The sequence below is a fragment of the Bombyx mori genome, chromosome 15 (genome assembly GCF_030269925.1).
Source record: "Bombyx mori chromosome 15, ASM3026992v2".
In the NCBI taxonomy this organism is placed as follows: domain Eukaryota; kingdom Metazoa; phylum Arthropoda; class Insecta; order Lepidoptera; family Bombycidae; genus Bombyx; species Bombyx mori.
In genome coordinates this window covers 1,590,296-1,611,313 of record NC_085121.1, presented here as the reverse complement: position 1 = coordinate 1,611,313, position 21,018 = coordinate 1,590,296, and the positions used below count along the sequence as shown (strand labels likewise).

The following is a 21,018-nucleotide window of genomic DNA, read 5'->3' as shown; positions in this document are numbered from 1 at the left end:
TCTTGTTGTGTCTTTAAAGCGGTTAGTTGCCCTCAATTAAGAAAAATAGTATTATTATTCGCCAATAGATATCGGGAAGAGTTGATTATTAAGAACAAGAATAAAACATTTTCTGAAAATACATTGTAGCTAGATCGATTTATCGCCCCCGAAATCCCCTGTATACTAAATTTTATGAAAATCGTTGGAGCCGTTTCCGAGATTCAGATTATATATATACAAGAATTGCTCGCTTAAAGGTATAAGATATATTTGCCAATGGTGTCTTGAGCAGTTAATTGTCAGATCACCTATTAGTGACGATTTTTATTCTTGTTTACCAAAAAAAGATATTGTTCTAGGTTTTGAACCGCTATGAAGAGTTTAAGCAGGAAGCCCGTGCCAAACGTGAGAAACTCGAGGACTCCCGTCGCTTCCAGTACTTCAAGCGTGATGCTGATGAACTCGAGTCGTGGATTCAGGAGAAGCTTCAGGCCGCCAGCGATGAGAGCTACAAAGATCCCACCAACCTTCAGGTATCTATACTAATAATATTATAAAGAGGAAAGATTTGTTTGTTTGTTTGTTTCGAATAGGCTCCGAAACTACTGGACAGATTTGAAAAATTCTTTTTCCATTAGAAGCCGACATTGTCCCTGATGAACATAGGCTACTTTTTAAAAAAAAAAAAATATTTTATTTTTTTGGTTTCATGTGTGTTTTAATGTTTCCGAAGCGAAGCGAGGGCGGGTCGCTAGTATATTATATAGGTTCACCGGAATACAAGAAAAAATTACGTTTACAGAGTTAAAAGGGAAGAAAAAGGCTAGATCTTCAAGATTGACGAACAGAGAGCAGCATTCTTTCAATATTTTAGCAGTTTAAGCTAGATAGCCTTGAGAGGCGGCTATTTCAGCGTAACCTTAACTAGTAGGTGAGCTCGTGGGGCTCAAACCTGAGACGTTGCTAACACGAACCCTAGGCAAGAGCAGTGCTTCGCAGAATCTACTACCGTATCGGAAACGCGACCCACTGAGAAGATCCGGCGAGAAACGCAGTGGGCTGTGTCTGTGGGTTAATTTACTCGTCGAGCCCTTCGTCGCAAGCGACGGGTTCGACGAGAACGGTGACGGGTGCTTGAGGTACTTAAAAGCACCGTTAGTGGATCGGGAGGATCCGAAATGACAGTGATCACCAATCAGCATTGACTGGTACAACTACCCTGTCAACTTACGTTGCGAAGCAGCTGTTTGTTCTGGTTTGAAAAGTTCTAAAGCTGTTAGAATATACAATTCACCCATCTATGTTATAAAAAAGTAACTGGAATAAAATTTCAGGGGCACAAATCACCAATTATTTAACAATTGTCAGTACTATACGTGTATTTTCAATTCACTCAGGCGAAAATCCAGAAACATCAAGCATTCGAAGCGGAGGTAGCTGCGCACTCCAATGCTATTGTAGTTTTGGACAACACCGGGTCAGAGATGATAGCTGCGGGACACTTCGCTTCGGAGACCATCCGTCGGCGCTTGGACGAACTACACCGTCTCTGGGAACTGTTGCTGTCCCGCCTCGCCGAGAAGGGCATGAAGCTGCAGCAGGCGCTTGTACTGGTGCAGTTTCTGAGGCACTGCGATGAAGTCATGTTCTGGATTCATGACAAGGTGAAATAAAATATATTTAAAAAAAACTTAGGCGTTTTGCTGCCACTGATGATCAATAATAGTGGTGCTGTTATTTTTTTTTGACTCATGAAGCTTTGTTTGAACAGGAAACGTTTGTGTGCGCGGATGAGTTCGGTTCTGACCTGGAGCATGTTGAGGTGCTTCAGCGCAAGTTCGACGAGTTCCAGAAGGACATGGCCGCCCAGGAGTACCGGGTCACTGAAGTCAACCAGCTGGCCGAGAGACTCGTACTCGAAGGACACCCTGAAAGGGAAACCATCGTCAAGAGAAAAGACGTAAGTAGTTTTAAGTTCCTTTTGTATGATGACAAACACAATTATACATAGAATATTTTTTAAATGGTACGGATTTTTTTCTTACATCAGGAGTTGAACGAAGCCTGGCAGCGCCTGCGTCAAATGGCACTCATGCGTCAAGAACGTTTGTTCGGAGCCCACGAGATCCAGCGCTTCAATCGCGATGCCGACGAGACCATCGCCTGGATCTCGGAGAAGGATGCCGTGCTCGGATCCGACGACTACGGGCGCGACCTGGCTACCGTGCAGACGCTACAGGTACACCCTGGGATGTCCACGTACTGTTTCTAATAAACTAATGCAACTCACTGACTGTCGTTGACAGAAGTGCTTGCAATGTAGAAAAAGGTGTACCATAGCTTCTTTTCTCTTAATTGTATTTGTTATTGGCTACTATTCTATAATTTCTAATGATGGCGCCACTGTTACAGCGCAAGCACGAAGGAGTAGAGCGCGATCTGGCCGCGTTAGAGGACAAGGTGTCGGTGCTGGAAGGAGAGGCCGTCCGCCTGGGGGCCATCCACGGCGCGCACGCCGACGCCATCAGCGCCAAGCGCGACGAGGCGCACGCGGCCTGGCAGCGCCTGGTGCAGCGCGCCGCGCACCGCCGGCAGCGCCTCGAGGCCGCGCTCGCGCTGCACCGCTTCCTGGCCGACTACCGCGACCTGCTCTCCTGGCTCGCAGACATGCGGGCGCTCATCGCCGCCGACGACCTCGCCAAGGACGTGCCCGGGGCCGAGGCTCTGCTCGAGAGGCACCAGGAGCACAAGGTATGTCATTTGATCAATCAACCTCTGAGGGAATCGTTGAATGTACGAACGCAGCGAATGCCTTTTTTAAATAACTATAACTAATTAACTATCCCACTGTCGGAATGCAAAATATAAATAAATAGAAAAGAAAACACTCTTAATTTTTGGAACTTTGTGTATCATAAGTGTATGATGATTGTATAAATAAAATACAGGCTTGAATAATGAATATTTGCGTTTATTCTTATTTTATTATTTTAAATTACAACTTGCCATGAACGGGGCTAAAAAGCTGGAACGGAAGAGAGGGTAGCCAAGCGCCAAACTTAAAATTGGCAACTTAGTTAAAACTTAGGTGTTACCATTACAATATTACAATATAATTCTAATGTTCATATTTTGATTGAACAATGATTGTAAAAGTGAATTAAATTTCAGGAAATTTATAACATAACATCCTTAAATAAAACCTCAGAATTTAATTTCAGGAAATTAATAACATAACATCCTTAAATTAAAACCTCAGAATTTAATTCACCCAAAAATATGAAAATGACATGGTCAACTGTCCACATAGGGCGAGATGGACGCGCGCGCGGACGTGATCGGCGCGTGTGCCGTGGCGGGGCAGGCGCTGGTGGCCAGCGAGCACCACGCGGCGGCCGACGTGTCCGCGGCGCTGCACACGCTGGAGCGGGAGGCCGCAGCGCTGCAGCAGCTGTGGGAGCAGCGCCGCGTGCTCTACCTGCAGTGCATGGACCTGCAACTCTTCTACCGCGACACTGAACAAGCCGACGCCTGGATGCACAAACAAGAGGTATTTAAAAAAAATAAAAAAAATAAAAATCATTTAATTCCGACCATTATAAGTCCATATGTTGTTATTAGAGTAATACTTATTACTACATATGTTAGTAAAATTAAAATTAAAATTAGCAAAATTATTATTACTAAAGATTTCATAACAATTAATAGAGGCTTCAGTTAAAACATTAATATACACATATAAAAAGCAATTATAAAGATTTTTTTTCAATTCTGGTGCACATTGTAATTGCAATATTTTCCACAGGCTTTCCTTGCGAACGAAGATGTAGGAGACTCTTTAGACTCCGTGGAAGCTTTGCTGAAGAAACACGAAGACTTTGAAAAGTCACTCGCCGCGCAAGAAGAGAAGATCAAGGCCCTAGACGAGTTCGCTACCAAACTTATTGAGGGCAACCATTACGCCGCCGACGATGTCGCACAAAGACGAGAGATGGTATGCCGTGTGTTTTATATTCTATAGCCAATACTGATATTTGTTTGCACTGACTTTTTGGCGGGAGCGCGAAAAGTGAAGTTGTGTGATTTGTTTTATTTTGTCTATTTAGTGTTTCTTAAGATTTAAATGTGTAATAACGGTGGTTTATTATCTGTTTAATATCTGTGAAAGTCCACAAATGTGGGAAAATGAAACAAAGCCTCTGGACGTAACTACTCGGGATCCTCTAAAAAGTTCACTGAAAAAATCTCAGTAAATGACCACCATTTTACTAAGATTATATTTCATCCCATATCATCTCATTTCATTTAATTTCATCTCAGTTGATTAATGTCCCAAATTAATCATCTTCATTTAATTTCACTCCATATTATCATTTTTCATAAAAATAAGAATATTAATTAAAATAAGACATGACTTAAAGGTCTTAGTGAAAGTGAAAGGTCATAAAATCCCTTAAAAAAATTTGTTTGCACTTAATAATCTATAAACTTTGGTCAATGTCAGTTGTTGGAGCGTCGTGCGGCTTTACTAGAGAAGTCGAACCAGCGCCGCGCTCTCCTCGAAGACGCCTACAAGTATCAACAGTTCGAACGCGATTGTGATGAAACTAAAGGTAAACATGCGTATAGTATAGCACCATACTGTTTCAACAAAAATCTTGTTAAAGACAATTAATTTATTTGCTGTAATTATTTCAGGCTGGGTAAACGAGAAGCTGAAGTTCGCCACCGACGACTCGTACTTGGATCCGACCAACCTGAATGGCAAGGTGCAGAAACATCAGAACTTCGAACAGGAGCTGCAGGCCAACAAGCCTCGCGTCGACGAGATAACGGCCGTCGGCAAGCGTCTGCTTGAGCTCGAACATTTTGCTCAACGTTAGTACTACTGTAAAATTTTTATTTTATTTTTTACTAGCTGACCCGGCAGACTTCTTAGTGCCTCAATCGATAAATAAAAGACCTAAACTTTTGTTAAAAAATAAACTTAAAACAAACAAAAGGAATCCGTCCCACAGGGGACACATCAGAGGAAAAACAAAATTGTTATTTTTATTTAATTCCGTGCATTTTCATATTTATCTAACCTTTTAAACCTTCCCTGGACTTCCACAAATAATTCAAGACCAAAATTAGCCAAATCGGTCCAGCCGTTCTAGACTTTCAGCGAGACTAACGAACAGCACTTCATTTTTATATTTATTTTTTATTTATGTTTTACTGTATTATCACGAATCGTTTATGACACGTACAGCTCAAATATCGTCTCGCGTGGAAGAGCTGGGCGGAATATGGGAGCGACTGGTGCAGTCTTCGGAGCTGAAGGGAAACAAGTTGCAGGAAGCGGCTCAACAACAGCAGTACAATCGGGCCGTCGAGGACATTGAACTTTGGCTCTCGGAAGTTGAAGGACAGCTGCTCAGCGAGGACTACGGGAAGGTACACGCGCGCGCAGATGCTTCCATTATATTTAAACGCAAAACATTTTAACTCTTTAAGTTTCCAAAACCACACTGCAAACAGGTATATAAGTCTCAAAACCACATAGTCAGCAGTGTCTATGTTTATTGGTTTTGTTAACAATTTAATATTGATTTGTTTTAATAAGACTATGTAAGTGTAACTGTCTGTCTGTTGTCGCGTAGGATCTGACCAGCGTGCAGAATCTCCAGAAGAAGCACGCGCTGTTGGAGGCCGACGTGAGCTCGCACGCCGAACGCATCGACGCCATACGGAACCAGGCCGAGCAGTTCATAGAGAAGGGACACTTCGACGCGGATAACATCAAGGCTAAGCGGGTCAGTGGAGCTAATCTTTTATTAGTACTTTGTGTTATTAGGCATGCCTCCCTCCCTATATCACATATCGATCACACCCATCCTTCAAAAGGGAAACGAACAAGTTAATTTTTTATCTTAGCGCATTGCTACTTGATAGTAGAACACGACTTGCTCTCAATATTCAATAAAGTAATGGCAGAGATGTGTTAGGGCTTTAAATACGGCGAGATTGTTACTGCGGAAAGTATTTGCAACAGCATTAGACTTGTTTGATTTTTAGCTGCATTTGACTAACTAAACTCATGCCTTTGAATGGAACGCAATAGTCCCGGCTACGAGCTGAAATCGAAAGCCGTGAACTGTAATAAAATAAAAATATTGTAACGTAAGACGTACGTAAAATTGTGAGTAACGTAAGACGTACGAAAAATTGGGAGTAACGTATTTTTAATCCTGCCTATGCTGATAGCCTTGAGAAGCTATTTCAGCTTCGCCCTAATGTGTTTAGGTGAGCTTACGGAGCTCAAACCGGAGTGTTGCTAACACTGACCCTAGCAAGAGCCGTGCTTCGCAGAAATTACCACCGGATCGGAAACGCGACCCACTGAGAAGATTCGGCGAGAAACTCAGTGGGCTGTGTCTATGAGTTAATTGGCTCGTCGAGCCCTTCGTCGCAATCGACGGGTTCGACGAGAACGGTGACCGGTGCTTGTGGTGCCTAAAAGCACCGTTAATGGATCGGGAGGATCCGTAATGACGTGCTTTAGGCGACGTCGACGGTTTACCATTCGGTGTGAGTAACATAAGACGTACTGCACAGGACGCGTTGGTGGGCCGATACGCGGCTCTGGATGCGCCCATGGCGGTGCGCAAGCGGAGGCTGCTGGACTCGCTGCAGGCGCAGCAGCTGTTCCGCGACCTGGACGACGAGGCCGCCTGGATACGGGAGAAGGAGCCCGTAATTGCGTCCACGAACAGAGGCAAGTTTCAAAGACCATCGATGTATTAATTTGTCGTAAGAAAATGGAATACAAGTAAGTCTTAAAGCGACTCCTTGAGCAATGAAAAATTAGTGATATACTTTTTGCGCTGTTCCACAAGAAATCTTAAATAGATTATAAGCAGATAATCTGAAGCATCACTTAACTATCCACTATAGCTAACTCTAAATAAAGACTAATATTAGAGTCGAGAGTTGCTGTTGCTAGCTGCAGCTGGTGATATCTTAAGAGAAGCATCGTCAGCTGTACCGCACAGGTCGTTGCCTCTTCCAACTGGAACGTATGACACAAAAATATACAGAATGTGGGCACTGAACTGTGCGGGCATAATGTGTACTCTACCTTTGAACACTGGCTCGCCTGTATAGTGCGCTACTGTAATATATGCTGCTCTGTTGGCTTGAAATACGAGAAATATCTAAATTAAATTATAAGAGCACCCTGTTGTGTAAAGGCTTTTTAACTTTTAACGTGGCTCCAGGTCGCGACCTGATCGGCGTCCAGAACCTTATGAAGAAGCACCAGGCCGTGCTGGGCGAGATGGCGCAGCACGAGGCGCGCGTGGAGGCGGTGCGGGCGGCCGGGGCTGCGCTGCGGGACGCCGGACACTTCGCCGCCGCCGACATCGCCGCCAGACTCACGCAGCTCCGCGACAACTGGACACAGCTGCAGGAGAAGGCGCTGCAGGTACACGCAAGCACTCTACACTTGTAATTTGTTGACAGCCAGTAATACATTATGCCTACGTTTTTACTTTTGCTACACGTGAGCCAGTCACTGCCGAGAGGAACCACCTACGGCCTACCCCTTCTTGCGCCCGAAGACGTATCATTCGTAGTATTATACTTTGATAAAAATGTTAAGTGACTCTTGTGGTTTTTTATTTTTATCACTTTAAAGAAATGGAAAAAAAATTTATAAAAAAAGTATACTATGATGATTTAATCACTTTATGTAACATGGAATCCAGTGATTCTTTAAGTAAACAATCCTATTTTGCATACAAACAGCGTAAACAAGACCTCGAAGACTCTCTTCAAGCTCAGCAGTACTTTGCTGATGCCAACGAAGCTGAATCTTGGATGAGAGAGAAGGAGCCCATCGCCTGCACCCAGGACTACGGAAAGGACGAGGACTCCTCTGAGGCGCTGCTAAAGAAACACGAGGCCTTGCTGTCTGACTTGGAAGCTTTCGGGAATACCATCAAGTCGCTGAGGGAACAGGCCAATTCATGCAGAGTAAGTTTATAATGAAACAGGGTTTTTGAAGTGAAACTTCTTTAGGCGCGTTGAAAGTAAAATGTAGTTTGCAACAGATTCGTTACGGCTGGAGCGAAAAGATATAATTTAGGACGAGCGAGAGTGAGAACATAGACCGTCTCACGAATCACTCGCCTTGGAGAGAGGGAGAAAACGAGCTAGGTCGTTTTTCTTATACAAATTTTGTTTATGGGCGTTGGCCACTAGATGGCTTGTTATTAGTTTCTTCATTGTTCCTGTAGATGGCACTAACATATTAACTATCTTATATTTTATTTCTTATGAAAGATATTAAAAAATACAAATTTTTCTATGTATAATTAAAAAAATATATAACTGTTGAAAAGGTCGTTTCTCTTATACACAGCAATGCCTTATTACAAGAGAAATTTGTAAGGATGTAAAATGAACAAAACCGTTCAGAAGTTTCAGTTCTTTCACGTGCACCAAGTTGCACGCGCAACATTTTATTTTGTTATTAATTCCAAAGCAGTAGCATGTCTGGACGCAAACACTAATACATAATGTAAATCAACCCTTGGACAGATTATAATATTTTAAAATTTGTATCATTGCTGTATACATTGCAAGTATAATGAGTAACAGTCGATCTAGTTAGACCAGCAGGGCGGCCGCTGACGGTCCCGTGTGTCCGCAGCAGCAGGAGTCGCCCGTGGTGGACGAGTCGGGCAAGGAGTGCGTGGCGGCGCTGTACGACTACGCGGAGAAGTCACCGCGCGAGGTCTCCATGAAGCGCGGCGACGTGCTCACGCTGCTCAACTCCAACAACAAGGTTCATCCTACACACCATCCTATTACGCTGACGTCCATGAGTGACGTTAACCACTTGCCATCAGGTGGGCCGTATGCTCGTCTGCCTGATGGAGCAATAAAAAATAAATATAAAAAAAACACGCTCACTCGGGCTCCACGTACCATCCATTCCAGTATGTTAATACTGTTACGGGCTGGGATTCGGCATAAATAACCATAATTTCTACTGAAGTATAATTTAAAACTGTATTAGCACTTAGAACACTTAAAACAGTTCAAAAACACTTTAAAATTCTCAATTCACTTCTTCCGCTTCAGGTAGTCCTTTCTCTATTTCGCTTAGAGTAGTTCCGATTACTAATTGACTGCGTGCCATCTCTGCAACGCTTTTATAGTCGATACGACATCCCTAGATTTATCGAGAACTTTCTGGGTAAGTCGAGTAGCTTTGAAGCGTGCTTCTGCTATCTGACAATAGATGGCGTTGTACTTCTCGAATTTTACTAGTACCTTCGATATTCGTTCGGCTATTCGGCGATAGATGGCGTTATTCTTGCCGGCGTAAAAATACTTTACGTTCTCTACTAGATGATTAAACACATTTGTTGGAGTCAATGACCTGCGTTCTGTTTAATTCAAGGACGTTCATATTGTTAGTTGTACGATTTAAATGTTCTAACTATTAAAATGAATAAATTTGACAACAAATGAAATCTCCAACAAAAACTCATTTGTTAAGTCTTAATGTGTTTTTTCGCGCCTTGTAAACTTCTCTTTACACAACTGTACGTAACAACAAAGTCAATGTATTAATTAATAAAGTATTTAAACATATTATTAGAGTATTACGCAAATATTAAAAAAATTGTAATGGCGTGGTATCGGTGAAATCATATGATATTCCTTATCTTTTGGAACCAATCGGTAAAACGTCTTGTGAGTCCTCACGGGTAGGTATCACCGCCCTGACTGTTTCTGCCGTGAACCAGTAATACGTTTCGGTCTGAAAGGTGGGGCAGCCGTTGTAACTATATTGAGACCTTAGAACTCATCTCAACGTGAGTGGCGGCTTTTACGTTGTAGATGTGTATGGGCTCCGGTAACCACTTAACACCAGGTGGGCTGTGAGCTTGTCCACCGATCTATGCAACAAAAAACAAAGTGCCATGTCGCGAAGTTAATCCTTTGTATTTATTGACCGTCGTTATGCACACAAAACTCGGTCGTTTGAATGGTCCCATACTGGTCCGATTTTGTCAGAACTGGTACAGCAGTGTGAGGAAGTTGTCATTAAACTGGTTAGCCGCTGATGCTAGTCGAAGGTGACCAGTTAATATAGCGCTCTTTGCCCTCTGAGAGTTCGTTTCCAATAGTATTTACAGAACACTCCCTGCAAAAAATGTACTGCTAATTATTTTTAAAGTTTATTGAAATTTTTTTACTTTTTAACATTCTATTCATATATATAAAAAAAAAATCGCCCAGATTTCTTATAATATATAAACTCGAACGTCCGCTACTATGAACGCGGCCTTATATTCTCGGCCAACCGTTATCTGCTTTGAACCGAACTCGTGTTTATGTAATCAATTAAATATCACACGTGAACCATTCGATAATCGTAACTCAGCGCGGACGGACGCAGACATTACGTGAAATATAGACGCTTGTGTGTTTTTCAAACACGAATCCGAAGTGAGGAACGAAAATGTAGTAGTGTAAATAGACGAGACTAACATTCTTTAGTGTGATGTGATAAAGTCTGTGATAGCTCCGTGATATTAGTTTAAGTATTAACGAAATGATAGTTTTTAGTTGGCTTATAATTTTGGTTGTCGGTAAGGTTTTTGTTAAAAGAAAACACAAACGTGACGTTACAAGTGTGAGTTTAATTTTATAGGATTTTGAGGTTTTATTAATAAAGTTTAAATTAAAAAGTTTGTGTTCGGAAAGACGTCAATTGTAATATGAAAATAATAAACATTAAATTAAGCAGTGCCTTTGTACATAATTTTCCTATTACTCTGTACTGTGTCTTGTTTTCTGTGTGTACATAAATAAATAAATAAATAAATTATAATTAAAAAGTGGCACCACAAGTAATACTTTGACTTAAAATTTTCACTTCACTCGTGTGTTTTATATAGTAATGATATCAATTGATTTTAAAATTTCATCTTAATTTTTTTTTTATCGTTGTCTAATTCTAGTAAAAAAGCGACAGTTTTATTTATAATGGATTCACATCTTATCGAGGAGATAATTTAATCTGCTTAAAAATAATCCTTTTATGTACTTGGAACAAGCGCATGGACCGTGTCATGATATAAACAAAGTCAAACATTTTTGATTGAATGAATCTTCATTCAATTCACAGGAATATAATATCGTAGAAAGCATTTTGTAATGATTATAAAAATTGTGGATTTAACGGTACTTACAGTTCCAGACGCTTAGGTTGTTCTAAATTAATATATTTAAGTCTGTGCTGCGAACTTAAACTAAAAATGTTATGAACGATGCTTTAGGACTGGTGGAAGGTGGAAGTAAACGACCGCCAAGGCTTCGTCCCGGCCGCATACGTCAAGAAGATCGACGCCGGACTGTCGTCCTCCCAGCAGAACCTCGCCGACTCCAACTCCATCGCCGCCAGACAGAATCAGGTGAACACACTTGCGCTCCCTTTACTGTAGTCTAATAGCAAAAATATAAAGAAAAAATTGTTGCGGAATAGCCATGTTGCTGTTTTTTTGAAGGTCTTTGGCACAATATGCAATCCTTTTATTGTTAAATTAAAGTAAAATTTAGTAATTGTAACTAATATTTTTTTTTAAATTTCGCTCCATTTTTTTTATTGCTCTTGTAAGCAGACGTTTATACGGCCCACCTGATGGTGAGTGGTTACTGTCGCGCATGGTCTTCAACAATGCCACTGGCAGAGCCAAGCCGCTGCCTACCAAAGTTGTATTTTTGTACTCAATGTGTTGTTTTTGTAATCAAAAAGTGTAGTGTCACGAGTATCATGCTTCATTTATTATGTTTGAAAATACTTGTGTTGTTTTAGTAGTATAACAATAAAAGATTGAGAAAGTGTCGGTCAGGTTCATCACGTTGCCCAATTGGAATTAGAGGAGTAGTACATATATCAGTTTCCACATATAAAAGTTTGGTCGTGGTTCCGCCCGGACAGATCGAGTCGCAGTATGACAACCTGCTGGGGCTGGCGCGCGAGCGGCAGAACAAACTCAACGAGACCGTCAAGGCCTACGTGCTGGTGCGGGAGGCGGCCGAGCTCGCCACCTGGATCAAGGACAAGGTACTGTCCCGGGAGACGACCTGCGACACAATATAAATATATACATACTAGGTGATCCGGCAGACTTCGTAGTGCCTCAATCGATAAATAAAAGACCTAAACTTTTGTATAAAATAAACTTAAACAAAAGGAATCGTCCGACGAGGGACACATCAAAGGAAAATCAAAATTGTTATTTAATTCCGAGCATTTTCATATTTATCAACTTTTTAAACCTTCTCGGGACTTCCACAAATAATTCAAGACCAAAATTAGCCAAATCAGTCCAGCCATTCTCGAGTTTTATCGAGACTAACGGCCAGCAATTCATTTTTATATATATATATATATATGTAGAATTGGGATCGTGGCGCATAAAACAAAATTATTCCACTGTTATTTTTCCTTTCCAAAATCTTTTATAATATAATAATGAAATATTAATTCAGTTTTTTTTACGATTTGCTCGTTTTAACGATCTTCGCCATCTTTCTTTTCTCTGCCATTCTTTTCTCTCTTAACGTTTTCTCTCACTCATATCTTAATGCTCCGTTCCACACTTTTTTCATACGTTCTATTTTTACCAATCCTACATATATATATCAATATTGGTGTATACTCATTTTCACTTTAAAATAAAACTTTTTCTAATAGGAGATGCACGCTCAAGTTCAAGACGTGGGCGAAGATCTGGAGCAGGTCGAGGTGATGCAGAAGAAGTTCGACGACTTCCAGAACGACCTGCGCGCCAACGAGGTGCGGCTCGCCGAGATGAACGAGATCGCCGTGCAGCTGATGACCGTCGGACAGACCGAGGCAGCCCTGAAGATCAAGACTCAGATGCAGGTCGGTGCCCGGACACATTGCCAACGAATCATTCTCTGTTTTTTTTTGAAAAATACTATAAAATTAATTTTATTCAGTGCATTAGCGTTCATTGAGTAAAAAATTGGGAAAAATAAACTCACATTCCAGTGATTTACGAATAACATGTTGTTTGTAAACCAAATTAGTGTCATGATCAAAGGTTGTCTTCAGTGAGTTTATAGTTATGTAATCCTGTGGTTAAGTTTGTTATTACGATCTATTAATGAAGTAATTGCATGTTTATTTATTCAATGCGGATATGAATATATATATATATTACTGGGAATAATTATAAAATATACATTTGCAATATTGTGTGAATGTAATTTCTCTGCATTGCCCTTTGGACGATATCCAAACTATATAAAACAGTTACCATAGATGCAAGATGCAAAACGTATCTATTTAATATAATAATATTTTTATATAAAAAAAACTGTCAATGTCGTAAAAGGGAGGAATGGGTAATTGTACATTTGTGTAATTTCTGTAACTAGTGGTCCCGCGGTAGTCGAAATTCGACTATAATTAATTGTAATTATAAGTTTGAACATTATTATGATTATATTGTTTAGGCAAATATTTAGGCAAATATTTATAAAGATAAACAATATTTAATCTATTCTGAATTTGACCAAAGGCTATAAGCAATAAGAAAAGTTTGACATTAAACAAACACTATGCATGCATGTGTGTGTGTGTCAAACAGATGGCATGTATAATGTTTTTTTTATGCATTTATTGTATTTCTAATGCATAATTCAGCCCTTTTTTATTAGTCAAACTACAAAGCAAACCGTAGTTACAAAGATACACCGCTAACTCAATAACAAAGTGATGTTGTTCCGTGCGTGGTGCAGGAGCTGAACTCGAAGTGGAGCTCGCTGCAGCAGCTGACGGCGGAGCGCGCGGCGCAGCTGGGCTCGGCGCACGAGGTGCAGCGCTTCCACCGCGACGTCGACGAGACCAAGGACTGGATCGCGGAGAAGGACGCCGCGCTCGCCTCCGACGACCTGGGCCGCGACCTGCGCTCCGTGCAGACCCTGCAGCGTCAGTACCGCATGCCGTCCAACCCTCTCCTTTAAAACAACGGCTATCATACTCTAGAAACTTTGCAGCTCTCTAGTATACTGCAAAAAATATTTTTGCTCTAACTTCCACACTAAAAACATTTTCTTTAAAAAGTAAAAGTAGGTAGTCCTATTGTCAACAGTTATATTAACAGTTTTACTTTATATACAGGCAAGCATGAAGGCCTAGAGCGCGATTTAGCAGCCCTCGGCGACAAGATCCGCCAACTGGACGACACCGCCAACCGGCTGATGTCCACGCACGGGGACTCCGCCGACGCTACCTACAGCAAGCAGATAGAGATCAACGAAGCCTGGCAGCAACTGCAGGCGCGCGCCAATGCCAGGAAGGAGAAGCTTCTGGACTCCTACGACCTGCAGAGGTTATTACCGTTAAAATTCAAACTTAGGCCTTTCAGTCTTTCAGTCAGTACATGGTTTATTAAAAAATCATTAGCAAAATATTTAGCCTTTTTTTAAATGTTATAATGTGTGTAATACTTAAGGATCTTCTGTAAATATATGAAATTTTCGTCTAGTGCCACAACTCGTGTGTTATAAATTAATAACCCTAACTCTGCACAGTAAACACGAAAATGTTGCCAAAGTTTGGATATTTTCAATATTTCCAAATGTGCAGATAGTAATTTGTTATAATACTATATAATATAATAATAATATATAATAAAAATGTATAATATAATCATAAAATAAAATAAAACAGGTTCTTGTCGGACTACCGCGACTTGATGGCGTGGATCAACTCGATGATGGCGCTGGTGAGCTCGGACGAACTCGCCAATGACGTCACCGGCGCTGAGGCCCTGCTGGAAAGACATCAGGTATTGTCCCATCACCAGTTTTACTATTAAATTGTCGCTGCATTATAAAATGTGTACACATTTATCCTGAGACACGAAAACTCCTGTAACAGAAAATTAAAAATGAAAATATATTTTTAGAGCCAGCGTTCGGAGATAGACGCGCATTACGGCGTAGTGCCGCAGGTCAGACGCAACGCTCGCATGGGTCACGCAAATCTAACAACTAGGGATATGATGCAATTAAAATTAATCGATTCTAATCGATTTATCTAACATTATAATCAACTCTAGTATGACCTAAAAAACGGAAATTTCTATAGAAATTTACCAAATATCCAATAACCTATAAATTATTTTATAATAATTAAATGAAAGGAATGATTAGACTTTAGATTCTGTTTTTATAGGGAAAATATGGGAAGACCTTAATTGGTATAAATTAGTCATTTATTATATTATACTTCCTATTTGGTTGTCTGAAAGAGACCACTTTGAGCCATAAAAGTACCTTTTGTATTTATGCTGCTGTCTAAATATTTGTTATTGTCTATTAAATTTATTTTAAAAAGAAGTAAAATGTAAATTACAATTTACCGATTAACGGTGATTCTAAACGGGTCATAATCTTTAAACATTCCTAAATATTTCAACAGTTATTTATTATGCACATCGGTAGTTATAAAAATATAATACACAAACACTATGTAGATGTGCTCTAATGTTTTAGAATCAATCATTCACACGGATGAGTCTAACGGTCTGAATTTAAAACACGTTATTTTTATTAACAATAGAAAAGATTTTCTTTTTCAAGTTGTTGTTGTATATAATGACGTTACTTTCGTTCGGAAATGTGCTATAGATTCGGTTTGTCGATGAAATGGTTCAGCAGACGAATAGTTGGATCGCGCTATGTCTTTTTTGTTGAAAGTCAGCTTCTAAGACGAACCAAAGAGATATAGCACGCTATAAACTGTATGAAAGATTTTGCATTATGATTTATATCACTGCCTCAATCGCTTATGCTCATTAAAAACTCTTCTAAAATATAACTATACTTATTTTTTGTGAAAGTAACGTCCTTATTTGAGTGGTTTTTTTTCTTACGTGTTTCGATGTTTTCAGAACTTCTACACTAGTCTTTTTATTTATGTGTTTGTTCACTTTATGTTGTGTTTATTTTTGGGCTTTTTAATCATAAATATTACCCTCAATGAGTGATTTTTTAGCGTGGGTATTAAACGATTTTGGCAAATTCGATTAGACCAGAGATTGCGAGTTTTTTTCATATATACTACAGCTAGAAATGTAGCTGCAGCTACATTTCTGCAGTGTTCCCAAAACTCATAAGAAAATGTGGAGATTTTATCTAACTGTGGAAATTTGCGTTGCGGCTGCCTTCCAACCACGAATTGCTAGTTAACGAAAAGAAAACGGTCGCCACAAAGAACCACTTATTATTAATTCTCACTTATTTCATTTATAAAAGTTCTTATTCAGAAATATTATTTTTTTGTTTATTCAGATATGTAATTATAACAATATAAATTATTGTTATCATATTACATTGTTGTGTGATTACAGTCTGAATATAATTAAAATTAAATATTAATAATATAATAACATAATGTAACTTCAAAAATACAATCATCACAAAATAGTCATAATTTTAATGGGAGGGTTGTATGTACTTGATGGATTGACAGTAAATCATTTACTATCGAAAGCAATTTTCGTGGACCCCGCTTACGAAAATTTTGAATCCCTTTTTTCTTTTCCACGCCAACGTAGACCCCGTAGTTTATCCCATGGACCTCTGAGAGTACCCTGGCACTTTAGGAAGGAAGGAATTGTCTTGAATAGGGTTTAAGCAAAACTTTGTGCTTTGTCCATAACTTCATCATTGCGTAATATGTGGAAAACTAGAACAAACCTGTTGAATTAATATAACGAACACATGTATAAATTTAATGTGAATCATTTAAACAACAGGAGCACCGTACGGAGATGGACGCTCGCGCGGGCACGTTCCAGGCTCTGGAACTGTTCGGCCAGCAGCTGCTGCAGGGCGGCCACTACGCCAGCGTCGACATACAGGAGAAGCTCAACAACATGAGCGACGCCAGACAGGAACTCGAGAAGTATGAACCATATTCCATCATTTTGCCGGGTGTCGTGTTACGGATCCTCCCGATCCATTAACGGCGCTTTTAGGTACCTCAAGCACCGGTCACCGTCCTCGTCGAACCCGTTGCTTGAGACGGAGGGCTCGACGAGTAAATTAACCCACAGACACAGCCCGCTGAGTTTGTCGCCGGATCTTCTCAGTGGGTCGCGTTTCCGATCTGGTGGTAAATTTTGCGAAGCACTGCTCCTGCCAGGGCCAGTGTTAGCAACACTCTCGGTTTGAGTCCCGTGAGCTCACCTACTAGATCGGTGAATCTAGAATAACCCCTCAAAGTTACTAGATAGAAAAAAAATATGTCAAAAACCTTACCCGAAGCGCCAATAACAACTTCACAAAACTCCAACTGAATTTGCTGAACAATGCATGATCGCAAATAAGTAAATTAAACTACTTTTCAATCTAATTATATTCCACACGAAATTTGTATTAATTCCTACTTATCAGTATCCTACCAGCAGCAAGAGTTCACATATCAAAAACTTAGCTCATCAACTACCTGTTTTCCAGAGCTTGGGTGAACCGACGCATGAAGTTAGACCAGAACTTGGAGCTGCAGCTGTTCTACCGTGACTGCGAGCAGGCGGAGGGCTGGATGGCCGCTCGCGAGGCCTTCCTGGCGCCCGCGGACCACGCCGACTCCGCCGACCAGCAGCAGCCGGACAACGTCGAGCAACTCATCAAGAAACACGAAGACTTCGACAAGGCCATCAATGCTCACGTAACAGCCTACTCTTTTATGTTTAACGGACACGCTGTTCGCGGAGTCCTATTATTAAAGATTTACAAGTCGCAAATAAATGTTTAAAATAATATAATAATTACAAGTCAGCAACTAAGATAAAACTATATCTTAAAACTAAGGTGTCTTTGTTCTAATTTAATGGTATTATATACAATTTCTGTACAAATAAAATCAAATAAGAAACAATGGAGATAACTTCCCTTAGGAAGTGTTTGAATGATAATAATAATTGTCTTTACCACTGAAGTTGTGAAGGACGTCCGGGAGCGCTATTAACGATTTAATAAGTAGTCGACTAGTCCTCGCACCGCAACAAAACTTTTTTTTTTATATATTGTAATTAAAAATGAATCGATTCATTGCATAGTAACATGTTTGCAACCCAGGAGGAGAAGATTGCCCAGCTGCAGACGTTGGCCGACCAGCTGATCGCTTCCGACCACTACGCGACCGACGACATCGACGACAAGCGCAAGCAGGTGCTCGACCGCTGGAGGCACCTCAAGGAGGCACTCATAGAGAAACGCTCCAGGTAACTCGCACACACCTCGGGCATGCATATAATAAGGGTCCGTTTACACAGATCGGATCTTATACGTTTAGAATTGGTCTGAGCGGAGCCGCCAAATATTTCACATAGACACAGGCTGGAAGAGATCTGAAAGCGGATTCGCACGCAATCGGAGCCGACCGGCTTCTCTTATTATTTCACACACAGAGCGTTCAAACATTCTTAATGAAAAAAAACTGCATATACAAAAATAAACTTTATTACAATGACTCAAAACTCTGTTTCCAGCTTGTCAAAAAGCTGCTCTCCTCTCCTAGCTCTATGTGAACGCACTCTAAATATTCAATGTTGTTAACCTTCATAAATATCAAAACAAATTGTATTTACTAAAAAATGCAATCATTTAGATTGGGTGATGAACAAACTCTGCAACAATTCTCTCGCGACGCTGACGAGATGGAGAATTGGATCATGGAGAAGATGCAGTTAGCTACTGAAGAGAGTTACAAGGTCAGTTCGAAATTAGTTGATGTCGCAGTTTTATTCCTTTCTAAGGAAAGCAATAAGTTGCATATGTGTATATTAGAATGGGCTAAGCGATTTCAATATAAATTCATGACGGATTGTCATGTCATATATTAAATAAATAGCTTGCAAATAGGGCAACAGCTGCGAGCATTTTATGTTATAATTAATGAATGTATACTTTGTCCAGGACCCAACCAATATTCAGTCCAAACATCAGAAGCACCAGGCGTTCGAAGCAGAACTGGCGGCCAACGCCGAGCGCATCCAGTCCGTGCTCGCCATGGGAGGCAACCTCGTGCAGCGCGGACAGTGCAGCGGCAGCGAGGATGCCGTGCAGGTACTGAACCTAACCTAACAGACCTTACCACTCAGGTGGTGAGACTTTCCCCGCAAAATATATAGATTTTAAATTTGTTACGAAGAACCTTGGATTTAGGAAATCATAAATTTGAGTTTAAAAGCTACCATTAATATAAACAGGCTCGTCTCGCTTCCATCGCTGACCAATGGGAGTACCTCACTCAGAAGACTACAGAGAAGTCTCTGAAATTGAAAGAAGCGAACAAGCAGCGGACTTACATTGCTGCCGTTAAAGATCTGGACTTCTGGCTCGGTGAGGTCGAGAGCTTGTTGACCTCAGAAGACTCCGGCAAGGACCTGGCTTCTGTTCAGAACTTAATGAAGAAACACCAGCTCGTGGAAGCTGATATCCAAGCTCACGAGGACAGAATCAATGGTGAGTTAACGATACAAAAGTAGCGCGGAGTGTCGGCGTCTTGGTTCAATATTTGTTTTTGCCACAGAACGGAATAGCAGCAGTTGATTCGTATCTCGCCTTCGACGACTGCGCATTTTGTGTCATGTACATTTGTCACAAAATAAATTAGGAAATTGCATTTACTCTTAATCCAATGAGAGGCGCGCTACGCTCACGTGCTAAGCCAGCCGGTGTGTTCCAGACATGAACGGGCAGGCGGACGCGCTGGTGGAGAGCGGGCAGTTCGACAGCGCCGGCATCGGCTCGCGCCGCGACGCCATCAACGAGCGCTTCGAGCGCGTGCGCAACCTCGCCGCGCACCGCCGCGCCAGACTGCACGAGGCCAACACGCTGCACCAGTTCTTCAGGGACATCGCCGACGAGGAGTCCTGGATCAAGTCAGTACCCTGCGGTGTCACAGCTCATTGTTTCTAATTATTAGCCATGCACAACCAGTATGTGTGTAACTAATGACACCCAAATAAATAATAATTGTATGATAGGGAGAAAAAACTTTTGGTCGCTTCGGATGACTACGGCCGCGACTTGACCGGCGTCCAGAACTTACTGAAGAAGCACAAGCGTCTCGAAGCGGAACTTGCGAGTCACGAGCCCGCCATACAAGCCGTGCAGGAGGCCGGCGAGAAGCTGATGGACGTGTCCAACCTTGGCGTGCTCGAGATCGAACAGCGGCTGAAAGCTCTGGCCTTGGCCTGGGATGAACTCCAAGCGCTGGCTGCCGAGCGAGGGGCCAAGCTGCAGCAGTCGCTCGCCTACCAACAGTTCCTTGCCAAGGTTGACGAAGAGGAGGCCTGGATCAGGTGAGGCGGGTAGTTGGAAAATCTCTGCGTTAAAGCAATAAAAACATGAGGCCTATTTAAAAATTAAAGCATTGCCAAATTTTAATTTCGTATAAATTCTAGATACCTTGTGCGATTTCTAAATAACTAAAAAGGGTTCTAAGATCACTAACTGAAAATAAATTTTCATTAGATTTCCTATTCTTTAGTTAAAAACTAAAGCTGGCAAGGTCAGTTATACTTGTTTCTTAATCCGTGCGCGTGCGTGTACCGACAGCGAGAAGCAGCAGCTGGTGGCGGTGGGCGAGTGCGGAGACAGCATGGCGGCGGTGCAGGGCCTGCTGAAGAAGCACGAGGCGCTGGAGGCGGAGCTGGCGGCGCGCGGCGAGCGGGTGCGCGAGCTGGCGGCGGCGGGCGACGCGCTGCTGGCGGCCGGCAACCTGCACCACGACGCGCTGGCGCACCGCATCCGCGCCCTGCAGGTACCCACCACACCCGCCACTTCCTCTCCTCTGCTTCAAATTTCACTGCTGCTGACTAATCTAATGACTAAAGAAGCAAATATTACAATCTAAATTAAACTTTCCTATGACCTGAAATTCTAAAAAGCCGAATATGGTTATTGGTGGTAGGACCTCTT

The 21,018-nt window shown here is 41.5% G+C and overlaps 1 protein-coding gene across 5 annotated transcripts in view; it reads left to right on the top strand.

The window, feature by feature from the left end:
• The window catches only part of LOC101735654 (spectrin alpha chain), a 37,773-nt gene that overhangs the window by 9,087 nt on the left and 7,668 nt on the right, over positions 1-21,018 (top strand). For 4 of the 5 annotated variants that reach the window (XM_062672377.1, XM_062672379.1, XM_004928620.5 and 1 more), the window contains exons 3-32: positions 342-515; positions 1,380-1,646; positions 1,754-1,942; positions 2,033-2,221; positions 2,395-2,733; positions 3,293-3,532; positions 3,788-3,976; positions 4,487-4,595; positions 4,681-4,860; positions 5,237-5,421; positions 5,628-5,780; positions 6,583-6,742; positions 7,245-7,450; positions 7,774-8,001; positions 8,681-8,815; positions 11,325-11,459; positions 11,987-12,112; positions 12,746-12,937; positions 13,819-14,008; positions 14,201-14,411; positions 14,753-14,870; positions 16,845-16,993; positions 17,548-17,758; positions 18,169-18,314; positions 18,701-18,803; positions 19,009-19,158; positions 19,302-19,557; positions 19,781-19,976; positions 20,082-20,399; positions 20,656-20,860. In XM_062672377.1, coding sequence (XP_062528361.1) covers positions 342-515; positions 1,380-1,646; positions 1,754-1,942; positions 2,033-2,221; positions 2,395-2,733; positions 3,293-3,532; positions 3,788-3,976; positions 4,487-4,595; positions 4,681-4,860; positions 5,237-5,421; positions 5,628-5,780; positions 6,583-6,742; positions 7,245-7,450; positions 7,774-8,001; positions 8,681-8,815; positions 11,325-11,459; positions 11,987-12,112; positions 12,746-12,937; positions 13,819-14,008; positions 14,201-14,411; positions 14,753-14,870; positions 16,845-16,993; positions 17,548-17,758; positions 18,169-18,314; positions 18,701-18,803; positions 19,009-19,158; positions 19,302-19,557; positions 19,781-19,976; positions 20,082-20,399; positions 20,656-20,860 — 5,649 coding nt within the window. The remainder of the gene's footprint in view (positions 1-341; positions 516-1,379; positions 1,647-1,753; positions 1,943-2,032; positions 2,222-2,394; positions 2,734-3,292; positions 3,533-3,787; positions 3,977-4,486; positions 4,596-4,680; positions 4,861-5,236; positions 5,422-5,627; positions 5,781-6,582; positions 6,743-7,244; positions 7,451-7,773; positions 8,002-8,680; positions 8,816-11,324; positions 11,460-11,986; positions 12,113-12,745; positions 12,938-13,818; positions 14,009-14,200; positions 14,412-14,752; positions 14,871-16,844; positions 16,994-17,547; positions 17,759-18,168; positions 18,315-18,700; positions 18,804-19,008; positions 19,159-19,301; positions 19,558-19,780; positions 19,977-20,081; positions 20,400-20,655; positions 20,861-21,018) is intronic. The other variant, XM_062672378.1, reaches the window with a different exon arrangement.